The sequence below is a fragment of the Scyliorhinus canicula genome, chromosome 5 (assembly GCF_902713615.1).
Source record: "Scyliorhinus canicula chromosome 5, sScyCan1.1, whole genome shotgun sequence".
NCBI classification, from domain to species: Eukaryota; Metazoa; Chordata; class Chondrichthyes; order Carcharhiniformes; family Scyliorhinidae; genus Scyliorhinus; species Scyliorhinus canicula.
The window spans coordinates 20156335-20176149 of record NC_052150.1 but is presented as its reverse complement, the minus strand read 5'-3'; the positions used below and the strand labels follow the sequence as shown (position 1 = coordinate 20176149).

The following is a 19815-nucleotide window of genomic DNA, read 5'->3' as shown; positions in this document are numbered from 1 at the left end:
CTTTAACATGGCTTTGTGCACCCAGGTTATAGATTTCGGTGGGCTTCACTTCATTAATGATCTTAACTAGGCACGTGCTGTCAGTGAGATCCCCATAGTGCAGTCTCATGTCTGCAAATTGAAAGCCCAAGTTAGTATTTACAGAGTCTGGAATTTAGCAAATCCCTTAAAAAAAAAGAGACAATGAACATTCTCCAAACCTTGAAGTCAAATTGAAATTAGATCAGGTTGTTTAAATTACATTTTATTTTGTATTGCCTCTCTATTTATGAAATAATGAAAGAAACACTTAATTGAGCATTGTCTATCCATGATTACTAAAGAGGAGTTAGTGCAACAAAATATCCAAACAGCTTAATTATCATCAAAACAAGAATAATTTTTAAAAAATGAATGTAAAACTTTTATAGAAACATTAATAGTGAGGCATTCAAAACTTTGGAGTCAATAACCACCAATAGAAATTATGGATAGAAAAACCTAAGTTTAATATATTAACAGATATTTGCACTTTTATGAAGAAATTGGAAAAAATTAAGTTCAGACACTTCAGGTCAGGTCAGCAACAAAAAGTAGACGGTAGTTGTACTTCAATATCTTTATTGCGAATCATCCACAGTCCAAAAGCTGGACCAGTGCCAGTTCAGTTAGATTTGTTTAGACACTTCCTGTTTATAATTTGCAATGATTCTCTCTTCGCCCTTCCATTGTTTTGAAGGGCCGTCTTTTCACTTTTGCACACAAAAGTATTCAATTATACCCTTAAATATGTTGGCGTTAATAAGAATCATCTAATTAAAATGTGAGGTTTTTTTTGCAATGTTAAATTTTCAAGTATAATATTGTTAATATAGTAATTTCTCAATGTTTTTACAAAATAAATTAGGCATTAAGAATCCGCCATGGTAAATTAGTTCAACTAGTTTATAATCTGAACTAAATTAATCTGAACTCGCTCAGCAAAAAGGTTTTGTACAAGTATTAGCAATTAATAGGAAAATTCCTCATAGTATTAAATGGTACCTTTGCACAATAATAACCTTTATAATTGTCACAAGTAGGCTAACATTAACTCTGCAATGAAGTTACTGTGAAAATCCCTTCGTCACCACACTCCGGCGCCTGTTTGGGTACACTGAGGGAGAATTCAGAATGTCCAATTCACCTAACAGCGCGTGTTTCGGGACTTGTGGGAGGAAAGCGGAGCACCCGGAGGAAACCCACGCAGACACGGGGGGAATGTGCAGACTCCGCACAGACAGTGACTCAAGCCGGGAATCGAACCTGGGACCCTGGCACTGTGAAGCAACAGTGCTAACCACTGTGGTACCGTGCCACCAGTAATCAGAATAAGTGCCAGTGCACAGTTATACATCAGCTTAATTGTCTAAAAAGGTTTTAAGATTGACACCAACCCTAATAAAATGCATATAACAACTGCTATTGCAGCTTTATTGATGGAGTGAGGTGGCAAAACTGAGTCTAAACAGAAATACAGAGAAAATGAAATTGGACTTCAAAAACGGAATGGTTACTAATTAATGAATAAAAACGTTTTTATTAGGGCTGCCAGACAGGAAAATGGAAGGCAAAAAAAGAAAGTAAATTCAGCAAGAGAACTGTTTAACGGCAAAAGAAAAGCGTCAACATGTACAAACGCAAACTTACTCCCTTCTAAGTGCGTGTGCGGATTCTTGTATAAATGCTCAATACGGCCAGTGTTGAAAGAACTGGATCGACGGATAATGCCATGTACCTGAGAAAAACAACATACAACAAAAAAAGTTATATTTCGGCTTCATTCATTGAGTCTCATTAACTGACCTAAAAATAAGTTAGAAATCAAAGGACAAAATGTGCAGGAGGAACAGAACAACTACTACTAGACCAATAAACACCAAAGTGCCCTTAAAATAAACACAATCCATAAAAAAGCTCATTGGTTTCCCAAAAAAGTAACGGCAATGCAAAATGCTTGTCTCAATGAAAAGGCAGTTTCAGCACACATATGGGCTATTAAGTTAGGTGTCAGACACATGCAAAGCCCAGTAATGCGTGAGAGTCTCTCAAACTACTGAGAAACCATAAGTTGACTGTTTTCTCTGGCATTTTCTCACCCAAATTTCTCCACCTATCTATCTCTTCCTCTCTCCCTAATAAGTTGCTCCTGAATGCCTATCCCTTTGATAAAGCTATCCAAAAACCTCCCGTATATCAAATTTGTCTGATATCGCTCCTGTGAAACATCTCGGGATATTTTGCTACATTAAAGGTCGTATATGCACGTAAACTGTTGTCATTGTTATTGGTATGTACAATTTCCTGTAGGATAGCATCACCACATATCTAACCCAAAGAAGTTCGGCCCAACTTAACAAGAGTATCCCCAGGTATATGTAGGGATATTGCTGAAGTTTAATCTGGTACAACCATGTTGGAGCTGCAATCATCCAGGCAAGTGGATAGTATTTCATCACACACCTGACTTGTGCCTTGTAGGTGGTGGACAGGCTTTGGAGAGTGAGGAAGTGACTTACTCGCAGCAGGATTCCAAGCCTCTGACCACCTCTTGTAGCCACTATATTTGTATGGTTAGTCCAGTTCTGTTTCTAGTCAATGGCAACCCCCCCCAGGATGTTGATAATGGAGGATTCAGTGATGGTGATGGCATTGAATGTCATGGGGCGATGGTTAGATTCTCTCTTTTTGGAAATGGTCATTGCCTGGCACTCGTGTGAGGCGAATATTACTTGTCAGCCCAAGCCTGGATACTGTACAGGTCTTACTGCATTTGGACATGGACTGCTTCACTGTCTGAGGAGTCACGAATGGTGCTGAACATTGTGCAGTGATCAGCGAACATCCCCATATCTGATATCTGACTTTATGCTGGTCACATATTAGTCCAACTGCTCTTTCTACATACCATAGAATGATAGTATCCTGACAGTGCAGAAGGAGGCCAATCTACCCATCGAGTCTGCACTGACCTTTGGAAAGAGCACTCTACCCATGTCCACTCCCTCGTCCACCCCACCCTGTCCCCGTTACCCCATAATCTAACCTACACTTCCTTGCACACCAAGGGGCAATATATCATGGCTAATCCACCTAAACTGCCCGTCTTTGGACTGTGGGAGGAAACCGGAGCAACTGGAGGAAACCCAGTCACTGAGAGAAAGTACAAACTCCACATAGTCACCCACGGTCAGAATTGATCCCGGGTACCTGTCGCTATGAGGCATCAGTGCTAACCACTGTACACCGTGCCGCCCATTGCACGTATTCTCCTTCAAAAATGTGTCCAATCCTCTTTGAACATTAATGTTGAATTTATTTCGATCACCCTTTCAGGCAATCAATTCCAGATCATATATTTTTTTTTAAACAAAGTAATTATCGCCCCTCCTGTTTTGTCAATTACTTTAAATTAAGGTCATTCATTTGGTAACCAACTCTCCTGCCACTATTTACTCAATCAAAATTCTTCGCAAATGTTTGGACAACTCTTAACTTTCCTTAAACGTCTCTGTTCTGAAAAGAACAACCTTAGTCTCTTCAGGCTCTCCACGTAACTGAAGTCCCGGTTCCAGAGTGGCATTTTAGATAAATGTCCTCAGTATCTTCACACAGGCACTGACATTTTTCCTGAAGTGTTCAGAATTAGACAACCTGGGGCCTAACCAGTAATTCATAAAGGTTGAGCAGGGCTTCTCTGCTTTAGTCCCACTCTTGCTTCTATTTATGAAGCCATAGATCCTTTTGCTTTCTTTTAAAACAACCGTATCAACTTGTCCTGCCACCTTCAAAGACCCAATTGTACAACCCCAAGTCTCTGTGTCCTGCTCCCTTTAAAGATGTACCATTTAGTTCGTATTGCTTTCTTCACTGATCAACATGCATCATTTCACACTTCTGTTTAAAATTTGATGTGCCATTTCATCGATATATTTATTGTCTTCAAAAAATTGTTACTCTACCCCTCACTGTTGATTACATTTTTTTTAGTTTATTATCATTTGCAAACTTTGAAATTATACCCTGTATATCCAAATCCAGGCCATTAATATATATCAAAAGGAGTAGCGGTCCTAAAACTGGGGGCACCCCTGCACACTTTTCTTGAGTCATTCACCTACTATCTGATTTCTTGTCCCACAGCCAACTTCGTTTTCACACACGCACTGCCCTTTACTCCCAGTTTCCTAACACATCTGCTATTTGTTACTTTATCAAACACCTTTGGAAAGTCCATATACACAACATTCTACCTTCATCAACTTTCTTGATTACTTAGCAAAGAACTAAATCAAGTAAGCTAAAAAATAGACAAAGACGCAAGCTATCCCACACATTCAGTACAAAAATAAGATTTGGCATGCACCTTTCTGCTGCAAGCATCCAATACATCAGATATACTTGCCATGATAATCAATTAAATAATAAAACTTCAAATGCTTCGAAAAGATCTACGCCAAGATCATTATTATTCAACAACACAGAGTTGCAAAATATTACTTTTTCTTTATTCAGCTAGAAATATCAAGCTCTAGAAGCTCGTGTGCTAGACTCCGAGCAATTCCAAGCTCTTTTGAACTTTTCATTCAAAGAGCACAGCAATGAATTAATTACCGTGCCTTATTCCAAATGACTATTTGACTAATGCCAATCTACATTGAATGCAATTGCCTTGCAGTTTACCTACAAAGCAACTGAAGATTAGAGCATGAAGGACAATCGAGCAGTTTGACAGTTTGCGTTTGAAAAGCTAAATTTTCCAATTACAGAAGGGCAGAAACTTGCATTTACAGTGCCTTCAATTCAAATAATGTCTCAATGTTATTCCAGAAGCATAATCATTTGTAAATGGGCGTCAAGGCAAGGGAGAGATATTAGCATGGGTAAAGCTTGGTCAAAGAGTGGTCGTTAAGGAGACATTGAAAAAAAGAATAGGGAGCTGGAGAGGTAAACTTGAAGTGATCCCAACTATGCTGCCTGTCTCTTAACTTGCACCATGTTCCATTCACCTGTCACCACTGTGTTCGCTGACTTACATTTATTCCTGGTCAAGCAATGTCTTGATTTTAAAATTCTCATCTTTCTTTCCAAATCTTTCCATGGACTTCCCCCATCCCAATCGCTGGTCTACTCCAACACCACAACCTTCCTGTGTTCCTCTAATTCTGGCATCTTATGCATCCCCAATTTTAATTGCTCCATCAGCCTAGACCCTAAACTCTGGATTCCCCCCCCCCCCCCCCCCCCCGCCAAATTGATAATTACCAAAACTGAAGATGTACTACCTCAACTGTAATTTTTAGCATTCTTAGCCAGGGCTGCAAACTCAACTATACTACTAACCATCCCTCTCTCTAAGTCCTGAAGCCACAGCCTATGTGATTTTCAACATACCTGCCAATTAAAACATTGTGTTGAAGGAAAGTTGCAAAACAAACAACCGCAAGTGGTAACATTAGTGAACCAATAAAAGCCTTTCATCTAATGGAAGGAATGTTACCTCATAATCACCTGACTGCACTGCACAGGGTGAATTTGTAGGATTGTTTTTGTAAAAAGGTCAAGTAGACTTGTCATGTTGTACTGTCAGCTATAATTCGTGGTCTGCATAGTACTTTAATTCAAACTCTAAAAGATCCTTTCTTTGACATGCATGTACATGAAATGAAACAGATCTGTCTGGCAGTGATATTTTCATTCTAAATCTAACGTACTGACAAGAAGAAGTCTTACAACACCAGGTTCAAGTCCAACAGGTTTGTTTCAAACACTAGCTTTCGGAGCACTGCTCCTTCCTCAGGTGAATGAAGAGGTAGGTTCCAGAAACATATATATAGAACATAGAACACAGAATAATACAGCACAGAACAGGCCCTTCAGCCCTCGATGTTGTGCCGAGCAATGATCACCCTACTCAACCCCACATATCCACCCTATACCCGTAACCCAACAACCCCCCTCCCCCCCAACCTTACTTTTTTAAGGACACTACGGGCAATTTATCATGGCCAATCCACCTAACCCGCACATCTTTGGACTGTGGGAGGAAACCGGAGCACCCGGAGGAAACCCACGCACACACGGGGAGGACGTGCAGACTCCGCACAGACAGTGACCCAGCCGGGAACCGAACCTGGGACCCTGGAGCTGTGAAGCATTTATGCTAACCACCATGCTACCGTGCTTCCCATTGCTACCGTGCTGCCCACAATATATATATATATATATATATATAGAGACAAAGTCAAAGATGCAAGACAATGCTTTGAATGCGAGCATTTGTCGGTAATTAAGTCTCGATCTCTGGATCTGTAAAGACTTAATTACCTGCAAATGCTCGCATTCAAAGCACTGAGTTTCACGGCGCTTGGCCCAGCGAGGCCAGCACCGCTATTCAATGTCAATTGGTTCACTTAACGAGGCTGCACAGGCTTCTTGCCGCAAGTGAAGGCTCACTAGCCGATTCGCCAGCACCGCGCTCGCCAGTCCCCTGCCCCCTCGGCTAATAAGGTCAAGCAGCACTTGCTCAGCCAAACCCTGCCAGCTCGCAGCAATGGCGCCCAGGAGTCCGGCCCCAAATTCGGGGATGCAGGCATGGCAAGGCTCCTAGGTGCAGTGGAGGGGAGGAGAGATGTCCTGTTTCCCCGAGGGTCCCGGAGGGTCGGTCACAGGGCAGCCAGTGCTGCCTGGGATGAGCTGGCGGTGGCTGTAAGATCCAGGAGTGTGACCAGGAGGACTGGCCTCCAGTGCTAAAAAAAAATCGACGACCTACATCGGGCAGTACGAGTGACTGGACACCAACAGCCTTTCTGCCCCTAAACGGGCATCCACCCCCCAACTCTCCATGCAATCCCCAACCCTCCCTCCACCCCCCCTAGTCCTTTCCTCACCACCACCACCCCCACCACTGTGAATCACGCATGCCCTCTCTCTGTCAACTTGGGAAAAGCTCTCCCACAATCGGAGATGGACAATGGAAGAGAGGCTTGGGAGGGCAATGATGTGGGCAACCATATCAAAGACAAGAGAGACTGAGAATGGCAAAAAAATTAATCATGCATCAGAGTCAAAAAATGCAGTTTGGGACATTGATTTGAGATGTTCAGAAACAGAAACCTGCTTGAAGAGCTACACACGAGGTGGGATCTACCGGTAATGTTGCGCCTGAAAAGCACCGCAGCACAACGCAATTGGTAGATCCTGGGAGATCCCACTTCTGGGATCTACTTTGCTCGCCACACCTCGCGAGATCTAATACAATCTCGCGAGATGTCGCAAATATGAATCCTGCCCATTGCGGGCGGGACCACTTTCTGGCAAATCTGCACGTTAGAGTGAGACAGCTAGCCTCGTTCTAATATGCGTTCCTGAAACCTGCCCAAGATGTGGAATCTAACTCCTTTGTCTTGGGAACCTCAGGAAAGTGCCTTTCAGTGCTGGTCTCCACAAATGGGCACCAGACGGAACAGCACTCGGGAGGGTCCCCCAGGAGATTGGAGACCCCCTCCCCCCAGGTGCATGCCCTCGAGGCAGGGTTCTACCCTGGCACTGCTGGTGCTACCCATGCACCTTAGTGCCACCAGCCTGGCATCTTGGCAGTGCCACCTGGGTGCCAGCCTGGCACTGTCAAAGTGCCCAGGTGGCACTGACAGCTGGCAGGGGCACTGCGAGAGTGCCAAGTTCGCATTTTATGCATGGCATTGATCGGGCTGGGGGTGCCCTGCGCGGGTGTGGGGAGGCCAAGGGACCCCCTTTTAGTGAGATGGGGCTTGGGGGGGTTCGGCATCACGTCAGGAGCTCGAGCGCCCCAATCTCTCGCTGCACTGTGGAGTTCCGGTGAGCAGAGCTCCTCAGTGCTGGAAACAGGGCGAAGTGCGGCCTCATTGGGTAGTTTCCCTCTGAGGCCCCCGATCTACCTGGATGGGCGTTGGCAGCGGGGTGTTTCTCGGCGCTCCAAGCGGCAGGAAACACCCGGCTAATTTTGCACTATGGGATTCTGACCCCATTCAGGTAGATCGCGTCCATGGAGTCACAGATTTAAGAGATTACATATTTAAGAAGGATTTTTAGAGGAAATGGAAGTTGGAGATGGAAAGTTTGCAAAGCGATAGGGACAAGGGATGAGACATTTGAGATGGAGGTGTTGAATGTGGTTTTCAAAGGATGGAGGGACAGTACTTGAGGAGAGGAAACCATTTCCAATGCCAGTTAGAATGCCAGGAGGTGATTGGGATCAAGGGAGTGGGGTTAATGAGAATGGGGTCAAGGGAACAGGAGGTGCGTTTCATGGATAAGATGAGCTTAGAGAGGGCATAAAGGGAAGTCAAAGCTAAATGAGAAAAAAATCATAAGTTCAATGCTTAGACTTGAGGGAGATTTAGCTTGTTTGGAAAGGAGGGACAAATATATCAGAGGAAGCTAAATAGTATCAACCTTGGTGACAAATTCCTGCTCTTATCGCACTTGTTCAAGTCAAGGTTTGACTGAGCCGGGGAAGGGAGTTTAACGAAAAGTCTAAAACAAATAGGGCCCATCTATACTTTCCAGGATGGTCCTGGGATAGCAAGCAGTTTTGGCAGAGGATAGAAATGTCTTACCAATTTAAATTATATGGTCCAACAAGATCTAGGCATGAAAAAAAAAGCAATTGTGAGGTGCATAATGCTTATTGCCCTTGGACTTGAGATAGAGAAAATGCAGTGACATTTTGAGAAAGAATAGGCATTTTAATAGGGATGACAGCATCAAGATAGAGGGGAGGGAATACTGGAGCAGATCAGGGATAGGGGAATAGGGATACAAGGAAATTGTCAGGGATGGCCTTGTCGGTGAGCAAGGCCATAGAAGTACACATATATATCAGGAAAGGATTGACAGGCTGGTCCTTTTTCCTCAGGATTAAAGGCAGCTGAAGGATGACTTAATAAAGGCATTAAAAATTATGGAAGGCAGATAGAGCGGGTAGAGGGAGAATGTTTTCTCTTGTGGGAAAGAGCATAGCTCAATGCTATTTAAGATAGTCACCAAGAAATCCAATAGCCGATTCAGAAGAAATTTCTTTACCCAAGTGGAGAGTATGAGAAACTCACTACCGCAGGAGGTGGGTGAAACAAATAGTACAGGTACATTTAAGGGAAAACATGACAAGCATTTGAGTGAGAAGGGAATAGAGGGTGACGATGGTAGATTTGAATGAGAAAAGATGGGAAAAGGCTCAAGTGGAGCATAAACACCAGCATGGGCTGGTTGGGCCGAATGGCCTTTTTCTGTTCCGTATATCCTACATAATTTCCTACAGAGCGATTTTAAATGGACGAAGCGTTTGACAATATGCAGTACAATTCCCGGATTTATTAACCATTTGTCTCTCTTTCTGCGGTTGTTGCTTATCTGTGTGGAAGGGTGCGTGAGGCATGGCCCAAACCAACAGACATAATGAACAGCAGGCCCAAATGATAATAGAGCATGGCTTGGCACAAAATGTTTACCATGTCGCAAATCTTTTCTACCACTGAAGCGATTTATCTGGACTTCACTGAATGGGCGAAAGATTTATACGATCTAAAGAGAAACCAGAGTACACTGACTTCACTGAAAAACACACAGATGAAAGCAAGGCAGGAAACAGGATAAATGTAGTCAAAACCAGTCAGTCAAGTCGGCATTCTCTCACCTCATAGCCCTTTTGCAACAGGAATTCTGCCAAGTACGAGCCATCCTGAAGAGACACAAAAAAATGAAAAGGTTAGAAAATCGTATTTCTGTTCAAAATTATAGATTAATTAAAATACTTAAAATTTAAGATCATACTTTATATTGTCGAATGAACAAAAAAGACAAATTAAACCAGGCTGGTATGTACCCTTCAGTCTGCCTTACCGTTGGGACCAACCAAGAGGGAGGCTGCCTGTCATTGGAATCTTTCCCACCATTGTAGTTCCAAATTACCCTACCAGTCAAAGACCTCATAGTTTGCAAGCAGCAGGAATATTGCCAGTTAACTGTGCTGATAGGCTGTATACTTTCATTTGTTTTATCTTCAGTCGTACTCCTGCGTCACTAAGCACAAATTGACAAAATACACCTAAATTCTTTGCCCTTAGCTAATGGAATATGTTCATTCCAAAGCAGGCAAACAATAACTCCCTGGCCTTGACTTTAACCCCATATCTGATGGACAGGAATGAATCAAGTGTGGGATTAAAATGGCAGAAATATTTATCCCACCTTCAACCCATTGCGATAGTCAGCACCGTATTAGAGATCACAGGTCTCCCACTGTGGAGAGGCAGAAGGCTCCTGAATGTATCTAAACTGCAGTCCTATGGCCCAATTAGGACTTTATTATTTTAACAGATGTAAAACAGGAAATATGGAGCTCAGGATATTGCTTGAGAATCCTGGTGGGTTTGGATTGGCACCATTTAGTGTGCTGCATATAAAGAGTCACAATGTCAATACACTGCAACAGTGTCTATCAGAGCATTGTGGAGTGTGATTTTGTAATTAATGTTGTGCTTTTGGGATTTTAACAATTTCTTCCTAAAAAACATGGAAGAAGTCAATGGACCCACCGCAGTCCCAGAGGACCATAGGCTGCTCTCCCTTTGAGAACTGAATGATTGTGATTTACCCTGAGTGTCACCGCACCTCGGGCAAGGGGCAAGGTTGAAAAGACATGTCTTAGGGAATAACCTCAGCCAGTACGGGAATTGAACCCGCACTGTTGGCATCGCTCCGCATCATGAACCAGCCATCCAGCCAACCTAGCTTCCACCAATTGTATGAGGAAGCTGAACCCCAAAACAATATGTACAATATCCTGGCTCCTGCACAGGGTGAATTGCTGGACCAGATGGAGAGATCACTGCCTGAATGAATGCATCCAATTCAGATGAGCAGTTCCATCTCTGCCAATGCTGATGTGCTTGACCAACCATGTTCACCAGAGGGAGAATGGCACCAACATGACATTTGCAATGAAGATCTTGAGCTACAATTAACAAGGCATTGTGGTCCTCACCCCCTTGCCAAAAGAAAATGGAGGGGGATGTCACACATGATCCCGATAGCTATCCTGCACAACTTAACTGGGAGCAACGTTAATCGCTTTAAGGCGAGACTTCTACCCCTCTCTCGGTAGGTGGTCGCAACCTTAGATGATTGCCAGCCCTTCAGATAGCTGGTAGCTCTGTAATTCCAGAAGCATCACTCGGAGCACTGGCCACTATTGGGAATGCAGGCAGTCTCACCACGCCGAGGAGCCATGGTAAATTCAAGGTCAAGGGTTTTGCTGGAGCCCAAGTGTAGGGCTGAGTGGGATGGTGGTGGCTGGGTTCATGGGGGTGGTGGGGGGGAAGAGAAAGAATGAAAATGATCTTGTGGAGGAAGGGCCTCCGATGGGCCCTGCTCGAAAAGGTGGTCCCCCCTATCCCTAACACCAGCCATGCAGCTAAAGCTGCCTGGCTTTCCACATAATGTGGGCCTGCCTGCGCCATGGGTAAAATACCAACGGAAGCAGGATGAGACCCTGAAGTGGCAATTCATTAGAAATTGTACTTTAGACTTGTGCTCCAAAATTAACCACACACCTAGCCAAGCTGATTCGGTACAATTATAACACCGTTATCTACCCAGCAATGCAGAAAATTGTCCAACTATGGACTGTCCATAAAAAGCAGGACAAATTCAATCAAGCCAAATACCACCTCATCAGCCTCCTGGCGATCACCATCAAAGTGACGGAACAGTCATCGGTAGTACTATCAAGAGACAGCAATGCCCTGCACATTTTGGTTCCACCAAGGCCACTCTGCTTCTGACCTGATTATTGTCTTGGTCCAAACATGGAAAAAAAGAGCTCAACTTAGGAGGCGAGTGACTGGTCTTGGCATCAAGGCAGCATTTGACCGATTTTGGCATCAAGGAGCCCTAGCAAAACTGGAGTCAATGGAAATCAGGGGGAAACTCTCCACTGGTTAGAGTCACACCTAGCTTAAAGTAAGATGGTTGTGGTTGTCGGAGGTCAGTCACCTCGGCTCCAGGACATCACGGCAGGAGGTCATCAGGGTAGTGTCCTAGGCCCAACCATCTTCAGCGGCTTCATCAGCGACCTTCCTTCCAGCTTAAGGTCAGAAGTGATGATTTTGTTGATGATTGAACAATGTCCAATACCATTTTTGCATAAATAAACATTGTGCAGACGTAATTAGCGAGCCAGAGCTGTCAATCAGGCAATATTTTTCCCTGCAGCTCAGGTGTTTTAATACTCTTATAGATGTCTGGATTCTCATTCAAGAATGCGTAGTGACGCCGGCGGCATGAATACGCTTTTAATTTGTTAACTCACAGAGCAAAAATATTAAATTATCAGGCATGGATTGATATGAAAAACAATTAATGTCTAAGAGAATTGAATGAAAATCCTTACACAATTAAAAGTTTGGAAAGCTTCCAAAATAACAGCTGTGAATTACCCGTAGTCATTTCAGTTCACTGAGAACAAACAAAAGTCACTTAATTAAAGCAAATAAATTATATTGAAAAAGCTGTAGGCCATTCAACTGCCGAAGTCACTAGAACATAGCTTGCTTTCATTTTCATCATGTAAGTACAGGTCTCAAAACTGAACGGTACATTACATAGTTCAATTTCCAACCCTTCCCGATTGGAAATTTTTCCACCTACTCTCTCACTTATGAAAATGGCATGCTAACGGTGCACATACCGTTCAACCGATTTTAGTGTGTGCTGGCTCTTAGATGCCAGTGACAGAACCTCTTATTACAACTTCATGTGCAACCAAAGTTCTATGCGTCACTGTGGGTATATTGTGAAATGACAATATTCACTGTACTACCAATCACACTTGTATGTGAATGAGTCAATATAAAATGCAGAGCATTATGCATTTTGTTTGCTCAAATTTAAAGTTTAGAAATCTCAAGGCGCCAATTTATAACAAACAATATGTGCTATTAAGGGAAGGGAATATTAAAAATTGCCAAGATGCCACAAAAACAGAAATAACGAGTGTACAGATTAAGAACTAACCTTAATAGCAAAAATAAAGCGGAAAACCTGTAATATTTTAAATTAGCAAACACTATATGTGTGTTGTATCAACAATTGACAATACCGAAGAGGCTTAGAGATTCACATTACTCCATTTTAAGTTAAAAGAAAAACAGTGCTTTTTGCTGGTGTAAGAGAGATCAAACACGAAGCCAGTCAATCTCCCTGCTACAACCTTGGCTCAGACTGTTTCTCAAAGTTTCCACTTACACTGGAACATGGCAGCACAGCGCTGGCATCAACTTTTTGTTTCATTTCCTAGTCTATGACAGGAGCACTGCTTTGCAGATAGTGGGAAAGAGCAGTGGAGACCAAAAAGCTCTTCCAAACTACACAAGCAGAACATACAAATTCATGTGCTGGAGCTGAACCGTTAATCAATAACAGCACATTATGCAAAATGCAATTGCTCATACAAATGCTTGCTTCTTCGAAGAAAACAACAATCCGTTGAAGAATTATGTCCCTTTGCACATGTAGAACATCAGCTAAATTTGTGCAGTTTAATATTTCTTCTGAAACTCGTAGCATCAATGGGACAACGTTATGTCCACTATAGGGTGGAACAGTTACTGCATTGGGCACAATTTGTGAAATAGGCACAAAGTGTACTTCTTCATGAAATGAAAAATGAAAATCGCTTATTACCACAAGTAGGCTTCAAATGAAGTTACTGTGAAAAGCCCCTAGTTGTTACATTCCGACACCTGTTTGGGGATGCTGGTACGGGAATTGAACCCGCGCTGCTGGCCTTGGTCTGCTTTACAAGCCAGCTATTAGCCCACTGTGCTAAACCAGCCATCATGATAGCACTCAGAGATATTTGCATAGAGAGAGCAAAATCTGGTATGATCCATCGCTATCAGGCACTGTTTTAAATGTTTTGGGCACGATTCTCCTGTACCCGGCGGGGCGGGACGGAGTGGCATGAACCACTCCGGCGTCGGCCCGCACCTTCAGGGGCTAGGCCGGAAGCAGAGTGGTTTGCGACACGCCGACTGGTGTGGAAGGACTTTGGCGCTGGCCGGTGAGAGTCCGCGCATGCGCGGGAGCGTTAGCGGCTGCTGACGTCATCCCCGTGCATGCACGGGGGCGGGGGGGGTTCACCTACGCATCGGCCATCGCAGAGGCTGACACGGCCGACGCGTAGGAAAAGAGTGGCCCCACGGCACAGGCCCGTCCGTGGATCGGTGGGCCCTGATCGCGGGCCAGGCCACCGTGGGGGCACCTCCCGGGGCCAGATCCCCCCGCGACCCCCGAGGAACCCTGGAAGCCGCCTGCGCCGCCAGGTCCACCGGTAAGGGATCTACTCTGATTTACGCCGGCGGGACCGGCTACAGACGCGTGGGACTCGGCCCATCGCGGGCCGGAGAATTCGGGCGGCCCCGGCGCCCATTGAGTCGTACCATTGGACGCTGCCATTCTCTGAGGCAGGCGGCGCGACTCACGCCGGGCCGGTTTTTGGGGGGGCGGGAGAATTGGGAGGATGGCGGGGGCGGGATACACGCTGACCCCCGGCGATTCTCCCACCCTGCGGGGGGGTCGGAGAATCTCGACCGTAAGCCCTAAAAATTTCAAATGGAGCAATAATTTGTACTGCATGAGAAACTGGTGCTGATTGATTGGCAAGGCATTCTGGCCAAGGCATTGCCATGCAGAATGCACCAGGGAACTGTTGTGTCTCATGTTTTTATTCAAAATGATATATTGCTTGGCCATGTTCCTTTTGCCTGCAGATGACAGGTTCCATGGGTATGAATATGTGTGACCTCTTACAATCGTAAATGAGGCAAATTGAATGTGACCTGTCCTCTGCAGGCAAAAGGTGCTTGTCCAGGCACTTCGCCTTTTTTGCATTAAACTAAAACATGGGGGACAACAGTTCCCTGGTGCATGCTCTCGCACAATTTCTCAACCAATTTAAGTCTACTTATTTTTCTCATGTAGTGTAAATTGTTACCTTCGAAAATTTGTTGTTGTTCTTCTGTCCTGATGAGTGTAAGACAAGAAGTTTTGACAGCATGTCTCTTTTTTAGTATGTGTGTATGTTTTTAATCTACTCAGTATCTGATTACTGATCCCCTATATAAATTACAAAATTGTAATTTTCAGTAGTTTAAAATAGAGTTACTCAGGTGGGGATCTGAACATGTGATTAAAGTACATTTTGTGTTAAAGCCATTTTCAATTGAATTACATAAACTTAAAGGGCAGGATTAAAGGATTAAAGGACCCCCGCCCCGCCGGGTACGGGAGAATCTCGCCCCACATTTACACCTGTCCAGAGGAGTGGAAGGTGAAAAACGTCAACAGCATGTCTCTTTTTCAAAAATACTCAGGTTCTGCACTTTCACATGTGAGAGAACCAAGACCTAACCCTGCATTTTAAAAAATAAAATCAATATTGATATCCTCATCACTATTTAAAAAAATTTTAAACTGGACAAAGACCTTTTAAAATGGCTGAATCTATGTCCATCTTTGACCCAGAACACAAGGAGCTCCCTGAAAGTTTCATAGAAACGTATAACTCATTAACTCTGAAGAGACATGAACATTCCATGAGGGCTGCAGAGACTAAATTCAAAGAGAACTATACAAATGCCATCTGCATTTCATAAGCCAGCAGGCTGGTCAACTGGCCAGACAAGCCTATTTGTCTGCTGGGACAAAGGGCCCCACAATCTTCTTTTTAAGTCTTAATGGCTGGAACATGAAACCATCTCAGCACCCAACACAGGGATACACAAAGACAATGTGAAGAGGTGGGAGTCATGTGACGTGAACCTACAGCTGGTGGAACGAGTTATATTGCCTTGGTGCACTACAAACTTAGTCTGCCATTTTACCATCCACAAGGAGCCTCACGAAAAAGGGGCTCTGCCCAGAGTGAATACCTGCCCTGTCTACACTGTTTTTACTGTAACTTCTGTATCATCATCTACAAGACTGATTCATCTCTGCCGACCTATCTCATTGTGAATAGCCAAGGATGCTTAAACCCATTGCCCTCAAATGTGAATGCAAAGGTACAGCAATAGAGTGAAGGAGTCTGACAGGAGCCTTCAAAAACAGATGCAAATGGACTGTTTGGCAGACCACAAAAGGCAGCAAATTTGAGGCAGGTAAAGGGTCTGAGGTGCAGTTGCAAGTTATAGCGATGCTGGTACAATCAAAAAGATATATGTTTTTTCCCGGGTCGGAAAGAAATAACGAAGGGGTTGCGGGTTGGCCCAGGTGGGATAAGGACATTATGGAAGATGTGAATGCAATTACACAATGTTTTATCATTAATCAAGACCTCAACGGCAATGAATTCCTGGGTGAAGGGGAGGTCAAGTGGTTAGATACGAGAAGATGGGCGTTTGTGTGAGACTTGAATGCACAGGGTGAGGTTGAATGAGAGCAGCTGAGTTCACAACAGGCACACCCTTGCTGAGAAAGGCAAACCCTTTAATTGCACTGCTGGATCTTTTTCAGAATTCAAGCCAGTATTGCTTGAAAATTTCTCTGACACACTATGTTTAATTGCAATTTACTGGCAAAAATGTTAATCACTTTGTGAGCTGTGTAACTGAGGAACTAAATTATCGAATTAAATTCACTGCAGGCACAGTCTCCCAAACCTGGCTGTCTAAACACCGGGGTAGTCCAAACACCAAACATTTTTAAAATGCATTGTGATAATCCAGGAGACACAATGGTTGATGGGAGATCGTCTCTTCCGCAATGAGTGTCGAAGGGCCGTTGATGGGGTCTCTTCCTCGATAGTGACCTCCGGCTAGGGTTCTATTGCTTCTACTTCTTTTTTGTCGTCTTGCAAACTAGCTCTTGGGCCCTACCTGTAGGCAGCTATGAAAGACTTGAGGGTGCCGTTTTGCCAGGAGCAGCCTACCTGTTTTCTTCAGGTCTTCTCTCTGGTTTTGACTCTATATGATATGACCCCGTTTTCTCTATCATGATTCCCGGGGCCCAAGGGGAGTCGTATCCGAATGGACGGCATATCTGGTCTAAAGACCCTGTCTGGTTTCTGGCTGTCATGGATTTTCTTCTGTGCCTCTTACTTCGAATCTACCTTCCCGTTTAAGCTGTGAAACCTTAAGCTAAGTCTGGACCAGAGGCGCTGACCTATTAATAGTTCTGCTGCCGTAACTCCTGTTGTGGTGTGTGGCATGGTCCTAAGTAAAGCGGAAATGTGCTAGTTTTGTCTCGCGTGAACCTGTGGTTTGCTTTTGCATGCCACTCTTAAATGTTCAGACTGCCCATTCAGCTAGGCTGTTTGAGGATGCGGGCTATGGTGCTGTACGGATGTGTTTCACTCCATTAGTTTTCACAAACGCCTGGAATTCTCTACTTGTCCATTATAAGGACCTCTGTTATTCCGTAGGTGCTGAATGACTGTTAGAGTCTTTCTACGATGGCGCTGGAAGTAGTGGAGGCCATCCGGTGCACGTCCATCCATTTGGAATGGGCATAAATTAAGATTAGAAACATAGGTCCCATGAACGGTTCGGCAAAATCTGCATGCACTCATACTCATCTCCCTGGCCATTCCCATGGGAGCAGCGAGGCCGACGGCGGGAGCTTTTGATTCTCTTGACAGGATAAGCACTGTCTCACCATATTCTTAATTACTGCGTCCAGTCCAGGCTATCAGATGGAGCTCCTTGCGAGTATTTTCATCCTTGGGTGGCCGTATTGTAACTCTGGTAATATTGGGCGCTGACCTGGGCATGGTCCAATCACTCGGGCTCCCCACAGGGTAATGCCGTCTTCCACACTTAGTTCCTGGCATTTTGTGAAGAAGGTTTTGAAGTCTTCTGTGGGGTGTCTTTGTAGTCCGCCACAAAGGGTGACGTGATAAAGCTTTGCCAGTGCAGGGGCCTTTTGGTACAGGTTTGGATCTGTGTGGCGGATACCGGCAGGTTGTCCATGAAATTTAGAGTCATAATGCCTTTGCCAATCACTGGTGGTGGTGATGGGGTGAGTGGGGGGGGGGGGTAGCACGCTCATGGGCAGCGGTAGGTGACTCAGGGGTACTTACATTTGCTATTTGCATCCATGGCCGATGCTCGAAAGTGTGCTCGTATGCCGCCAATAATAGTGCCCAATGTTGGATCTAGGCCGAGCGATGGGAGGGACTGCCTTGTCCTGAGGCCCACTGGAGGCTTATGGTCCATGATGATGGTAAAGTATTGCCGGAGGCGTATTGCTGAAACTTGTTTTTCCAAATTAAGGGGCAATTTAGCATGGCCAATCCACCCACCCTGCACATCTTTGTGTTGTGGGGGTGAGACCCATGCAGACACGGGGTGAATGGGCAAACTTTACACAGACAGTGACTCAGGGCCGGTATCTAACCCAGGTCCTCAATGCCATGAGACAGCAGTGCTAACCACTATGCCACAGTGCCGCCCTTGAAAGTTATTTCCCGCGAATATCACAGCCAATCCCTCTTTATCAATATGTGCATATCTCCTCTCTGCATCTGCTAGCATCCAAATGCATATGCGATTGGACGCTCAATGCCATCATCCCATCAGTGAGATAGCACTGCTCCTAATTCATATGGAGATGCGTCACACATTAATAGGTCATGTGAGTACTGTCTGTGGGGAAACTGGTTCTCATGTATTGGGGGTCATCCAAAGCTGAAGACGCCGTGACTCATGAAACCCTGGAGCTCCTGGGCCCTTTGTACGGCGTTTTCGCGAGTCGATGCCAATTCTTTGGCTCTTATAAGGTCCAGGGTAGGTTCCGCCAGCAGTTTCCTCTGGGTTGCGACATTATTTATCCTACATATTAGTCGGTCCCAAAGCATCTCTGGGAGGGATTGCGCATACTCGGAGTTCCGCCAGTTTCTGAAGTCTTGTCAGGAATTCTGTTACGGATTCTCCGGGGATTCCTCCGGCCATGTTGAATCTATAACGTTGCAATATCACAGATGACTTAGAGTCATAGTGGTTTGCCACTAGGTCTATTGGTTCATTGAAGGACTTTAGAGTCCGTGCTGCCGTGTAGGTCAGGCTTTTAATGATGCCGACCGTTGGGGCTCCGCAAGTGGTCAGGAAAATCACCTTCTGTCAGACTTCGCCTGCTGTGCCATTTGCTTGAAAGAAGTATTGCATTATTTTGACATCCTGGGCCAATCTACCATGCCTGCATCATATGGCTCTATTTTTGCCAAAGATTCTCTTCGTCTTTTTCTTACCAAAATTATTTGAGTATAGAAAGGCTGTCCAGAATCTTTCTCTTACTCCTCATCGCCTGTGTGCTAATCCAGGAGACACGCTAACATAGTTTATTTGTAACACAAAATTTAAGTTGCTGCCGCAGTGTACAGCAGTAGAGTCCTGACTTGGGACTACCGGTACTCTTGGTCCCGGTGAGCGCCGGCATTAAAGACCGTACATAACGAGTCCCAGCTGGGGGGGGTCTCTGTCTGCAACCAGGGAAACTCGTACTTTACAAGCTCCACGGGGAGATCTGTTATTGATCCCCCGTGAGAGTCATCACATGGGTCATGTACCTTTTTAAAAATATTATTTAACTCAATTAAAATTAACTTACATGGGCAATTCGGCAAGGTGCTGCATGGTGCCAGACTTTCTACCTGTTTTGCTACATGCATGCCAGTCTATTCCTGAACTCCAAGCAACCATTGGCCCCACCCAACATGAACTGGCCTCAACTGTCCAACCCAAAATCTGGCAAAAATCCAAA

General features: G+C 44.6%; 1 protein-coding gene across 1 annotated transcript in view; it reads right to left on the bottom strand.

Moving 5' to 3' along the window:
• Positions 1-19815, bottom strand: part of gmds (GDP-mannose 4,6-dehydratase) — a 621977-nt gene that overhangs the window by 510154 nt on the left and 92008 nt on the right. Inside the window, exons 2-4 of the mRNA XM_038796739.1 lie at positions 9692-9736; positions 1669-1756; positions 2-111 (exon numbers count right to left, since the gene is read on the bottom strand). Coding sequence (XP_038652667.1) covers positions 2-111; positions 1669-1756; positions 9692-9736 — 243 coding nt within the window. The remainder of the gene's footprint in view (position 1; positions 112-1668; positions 1757-9691; positions 9737-19815) is intronic.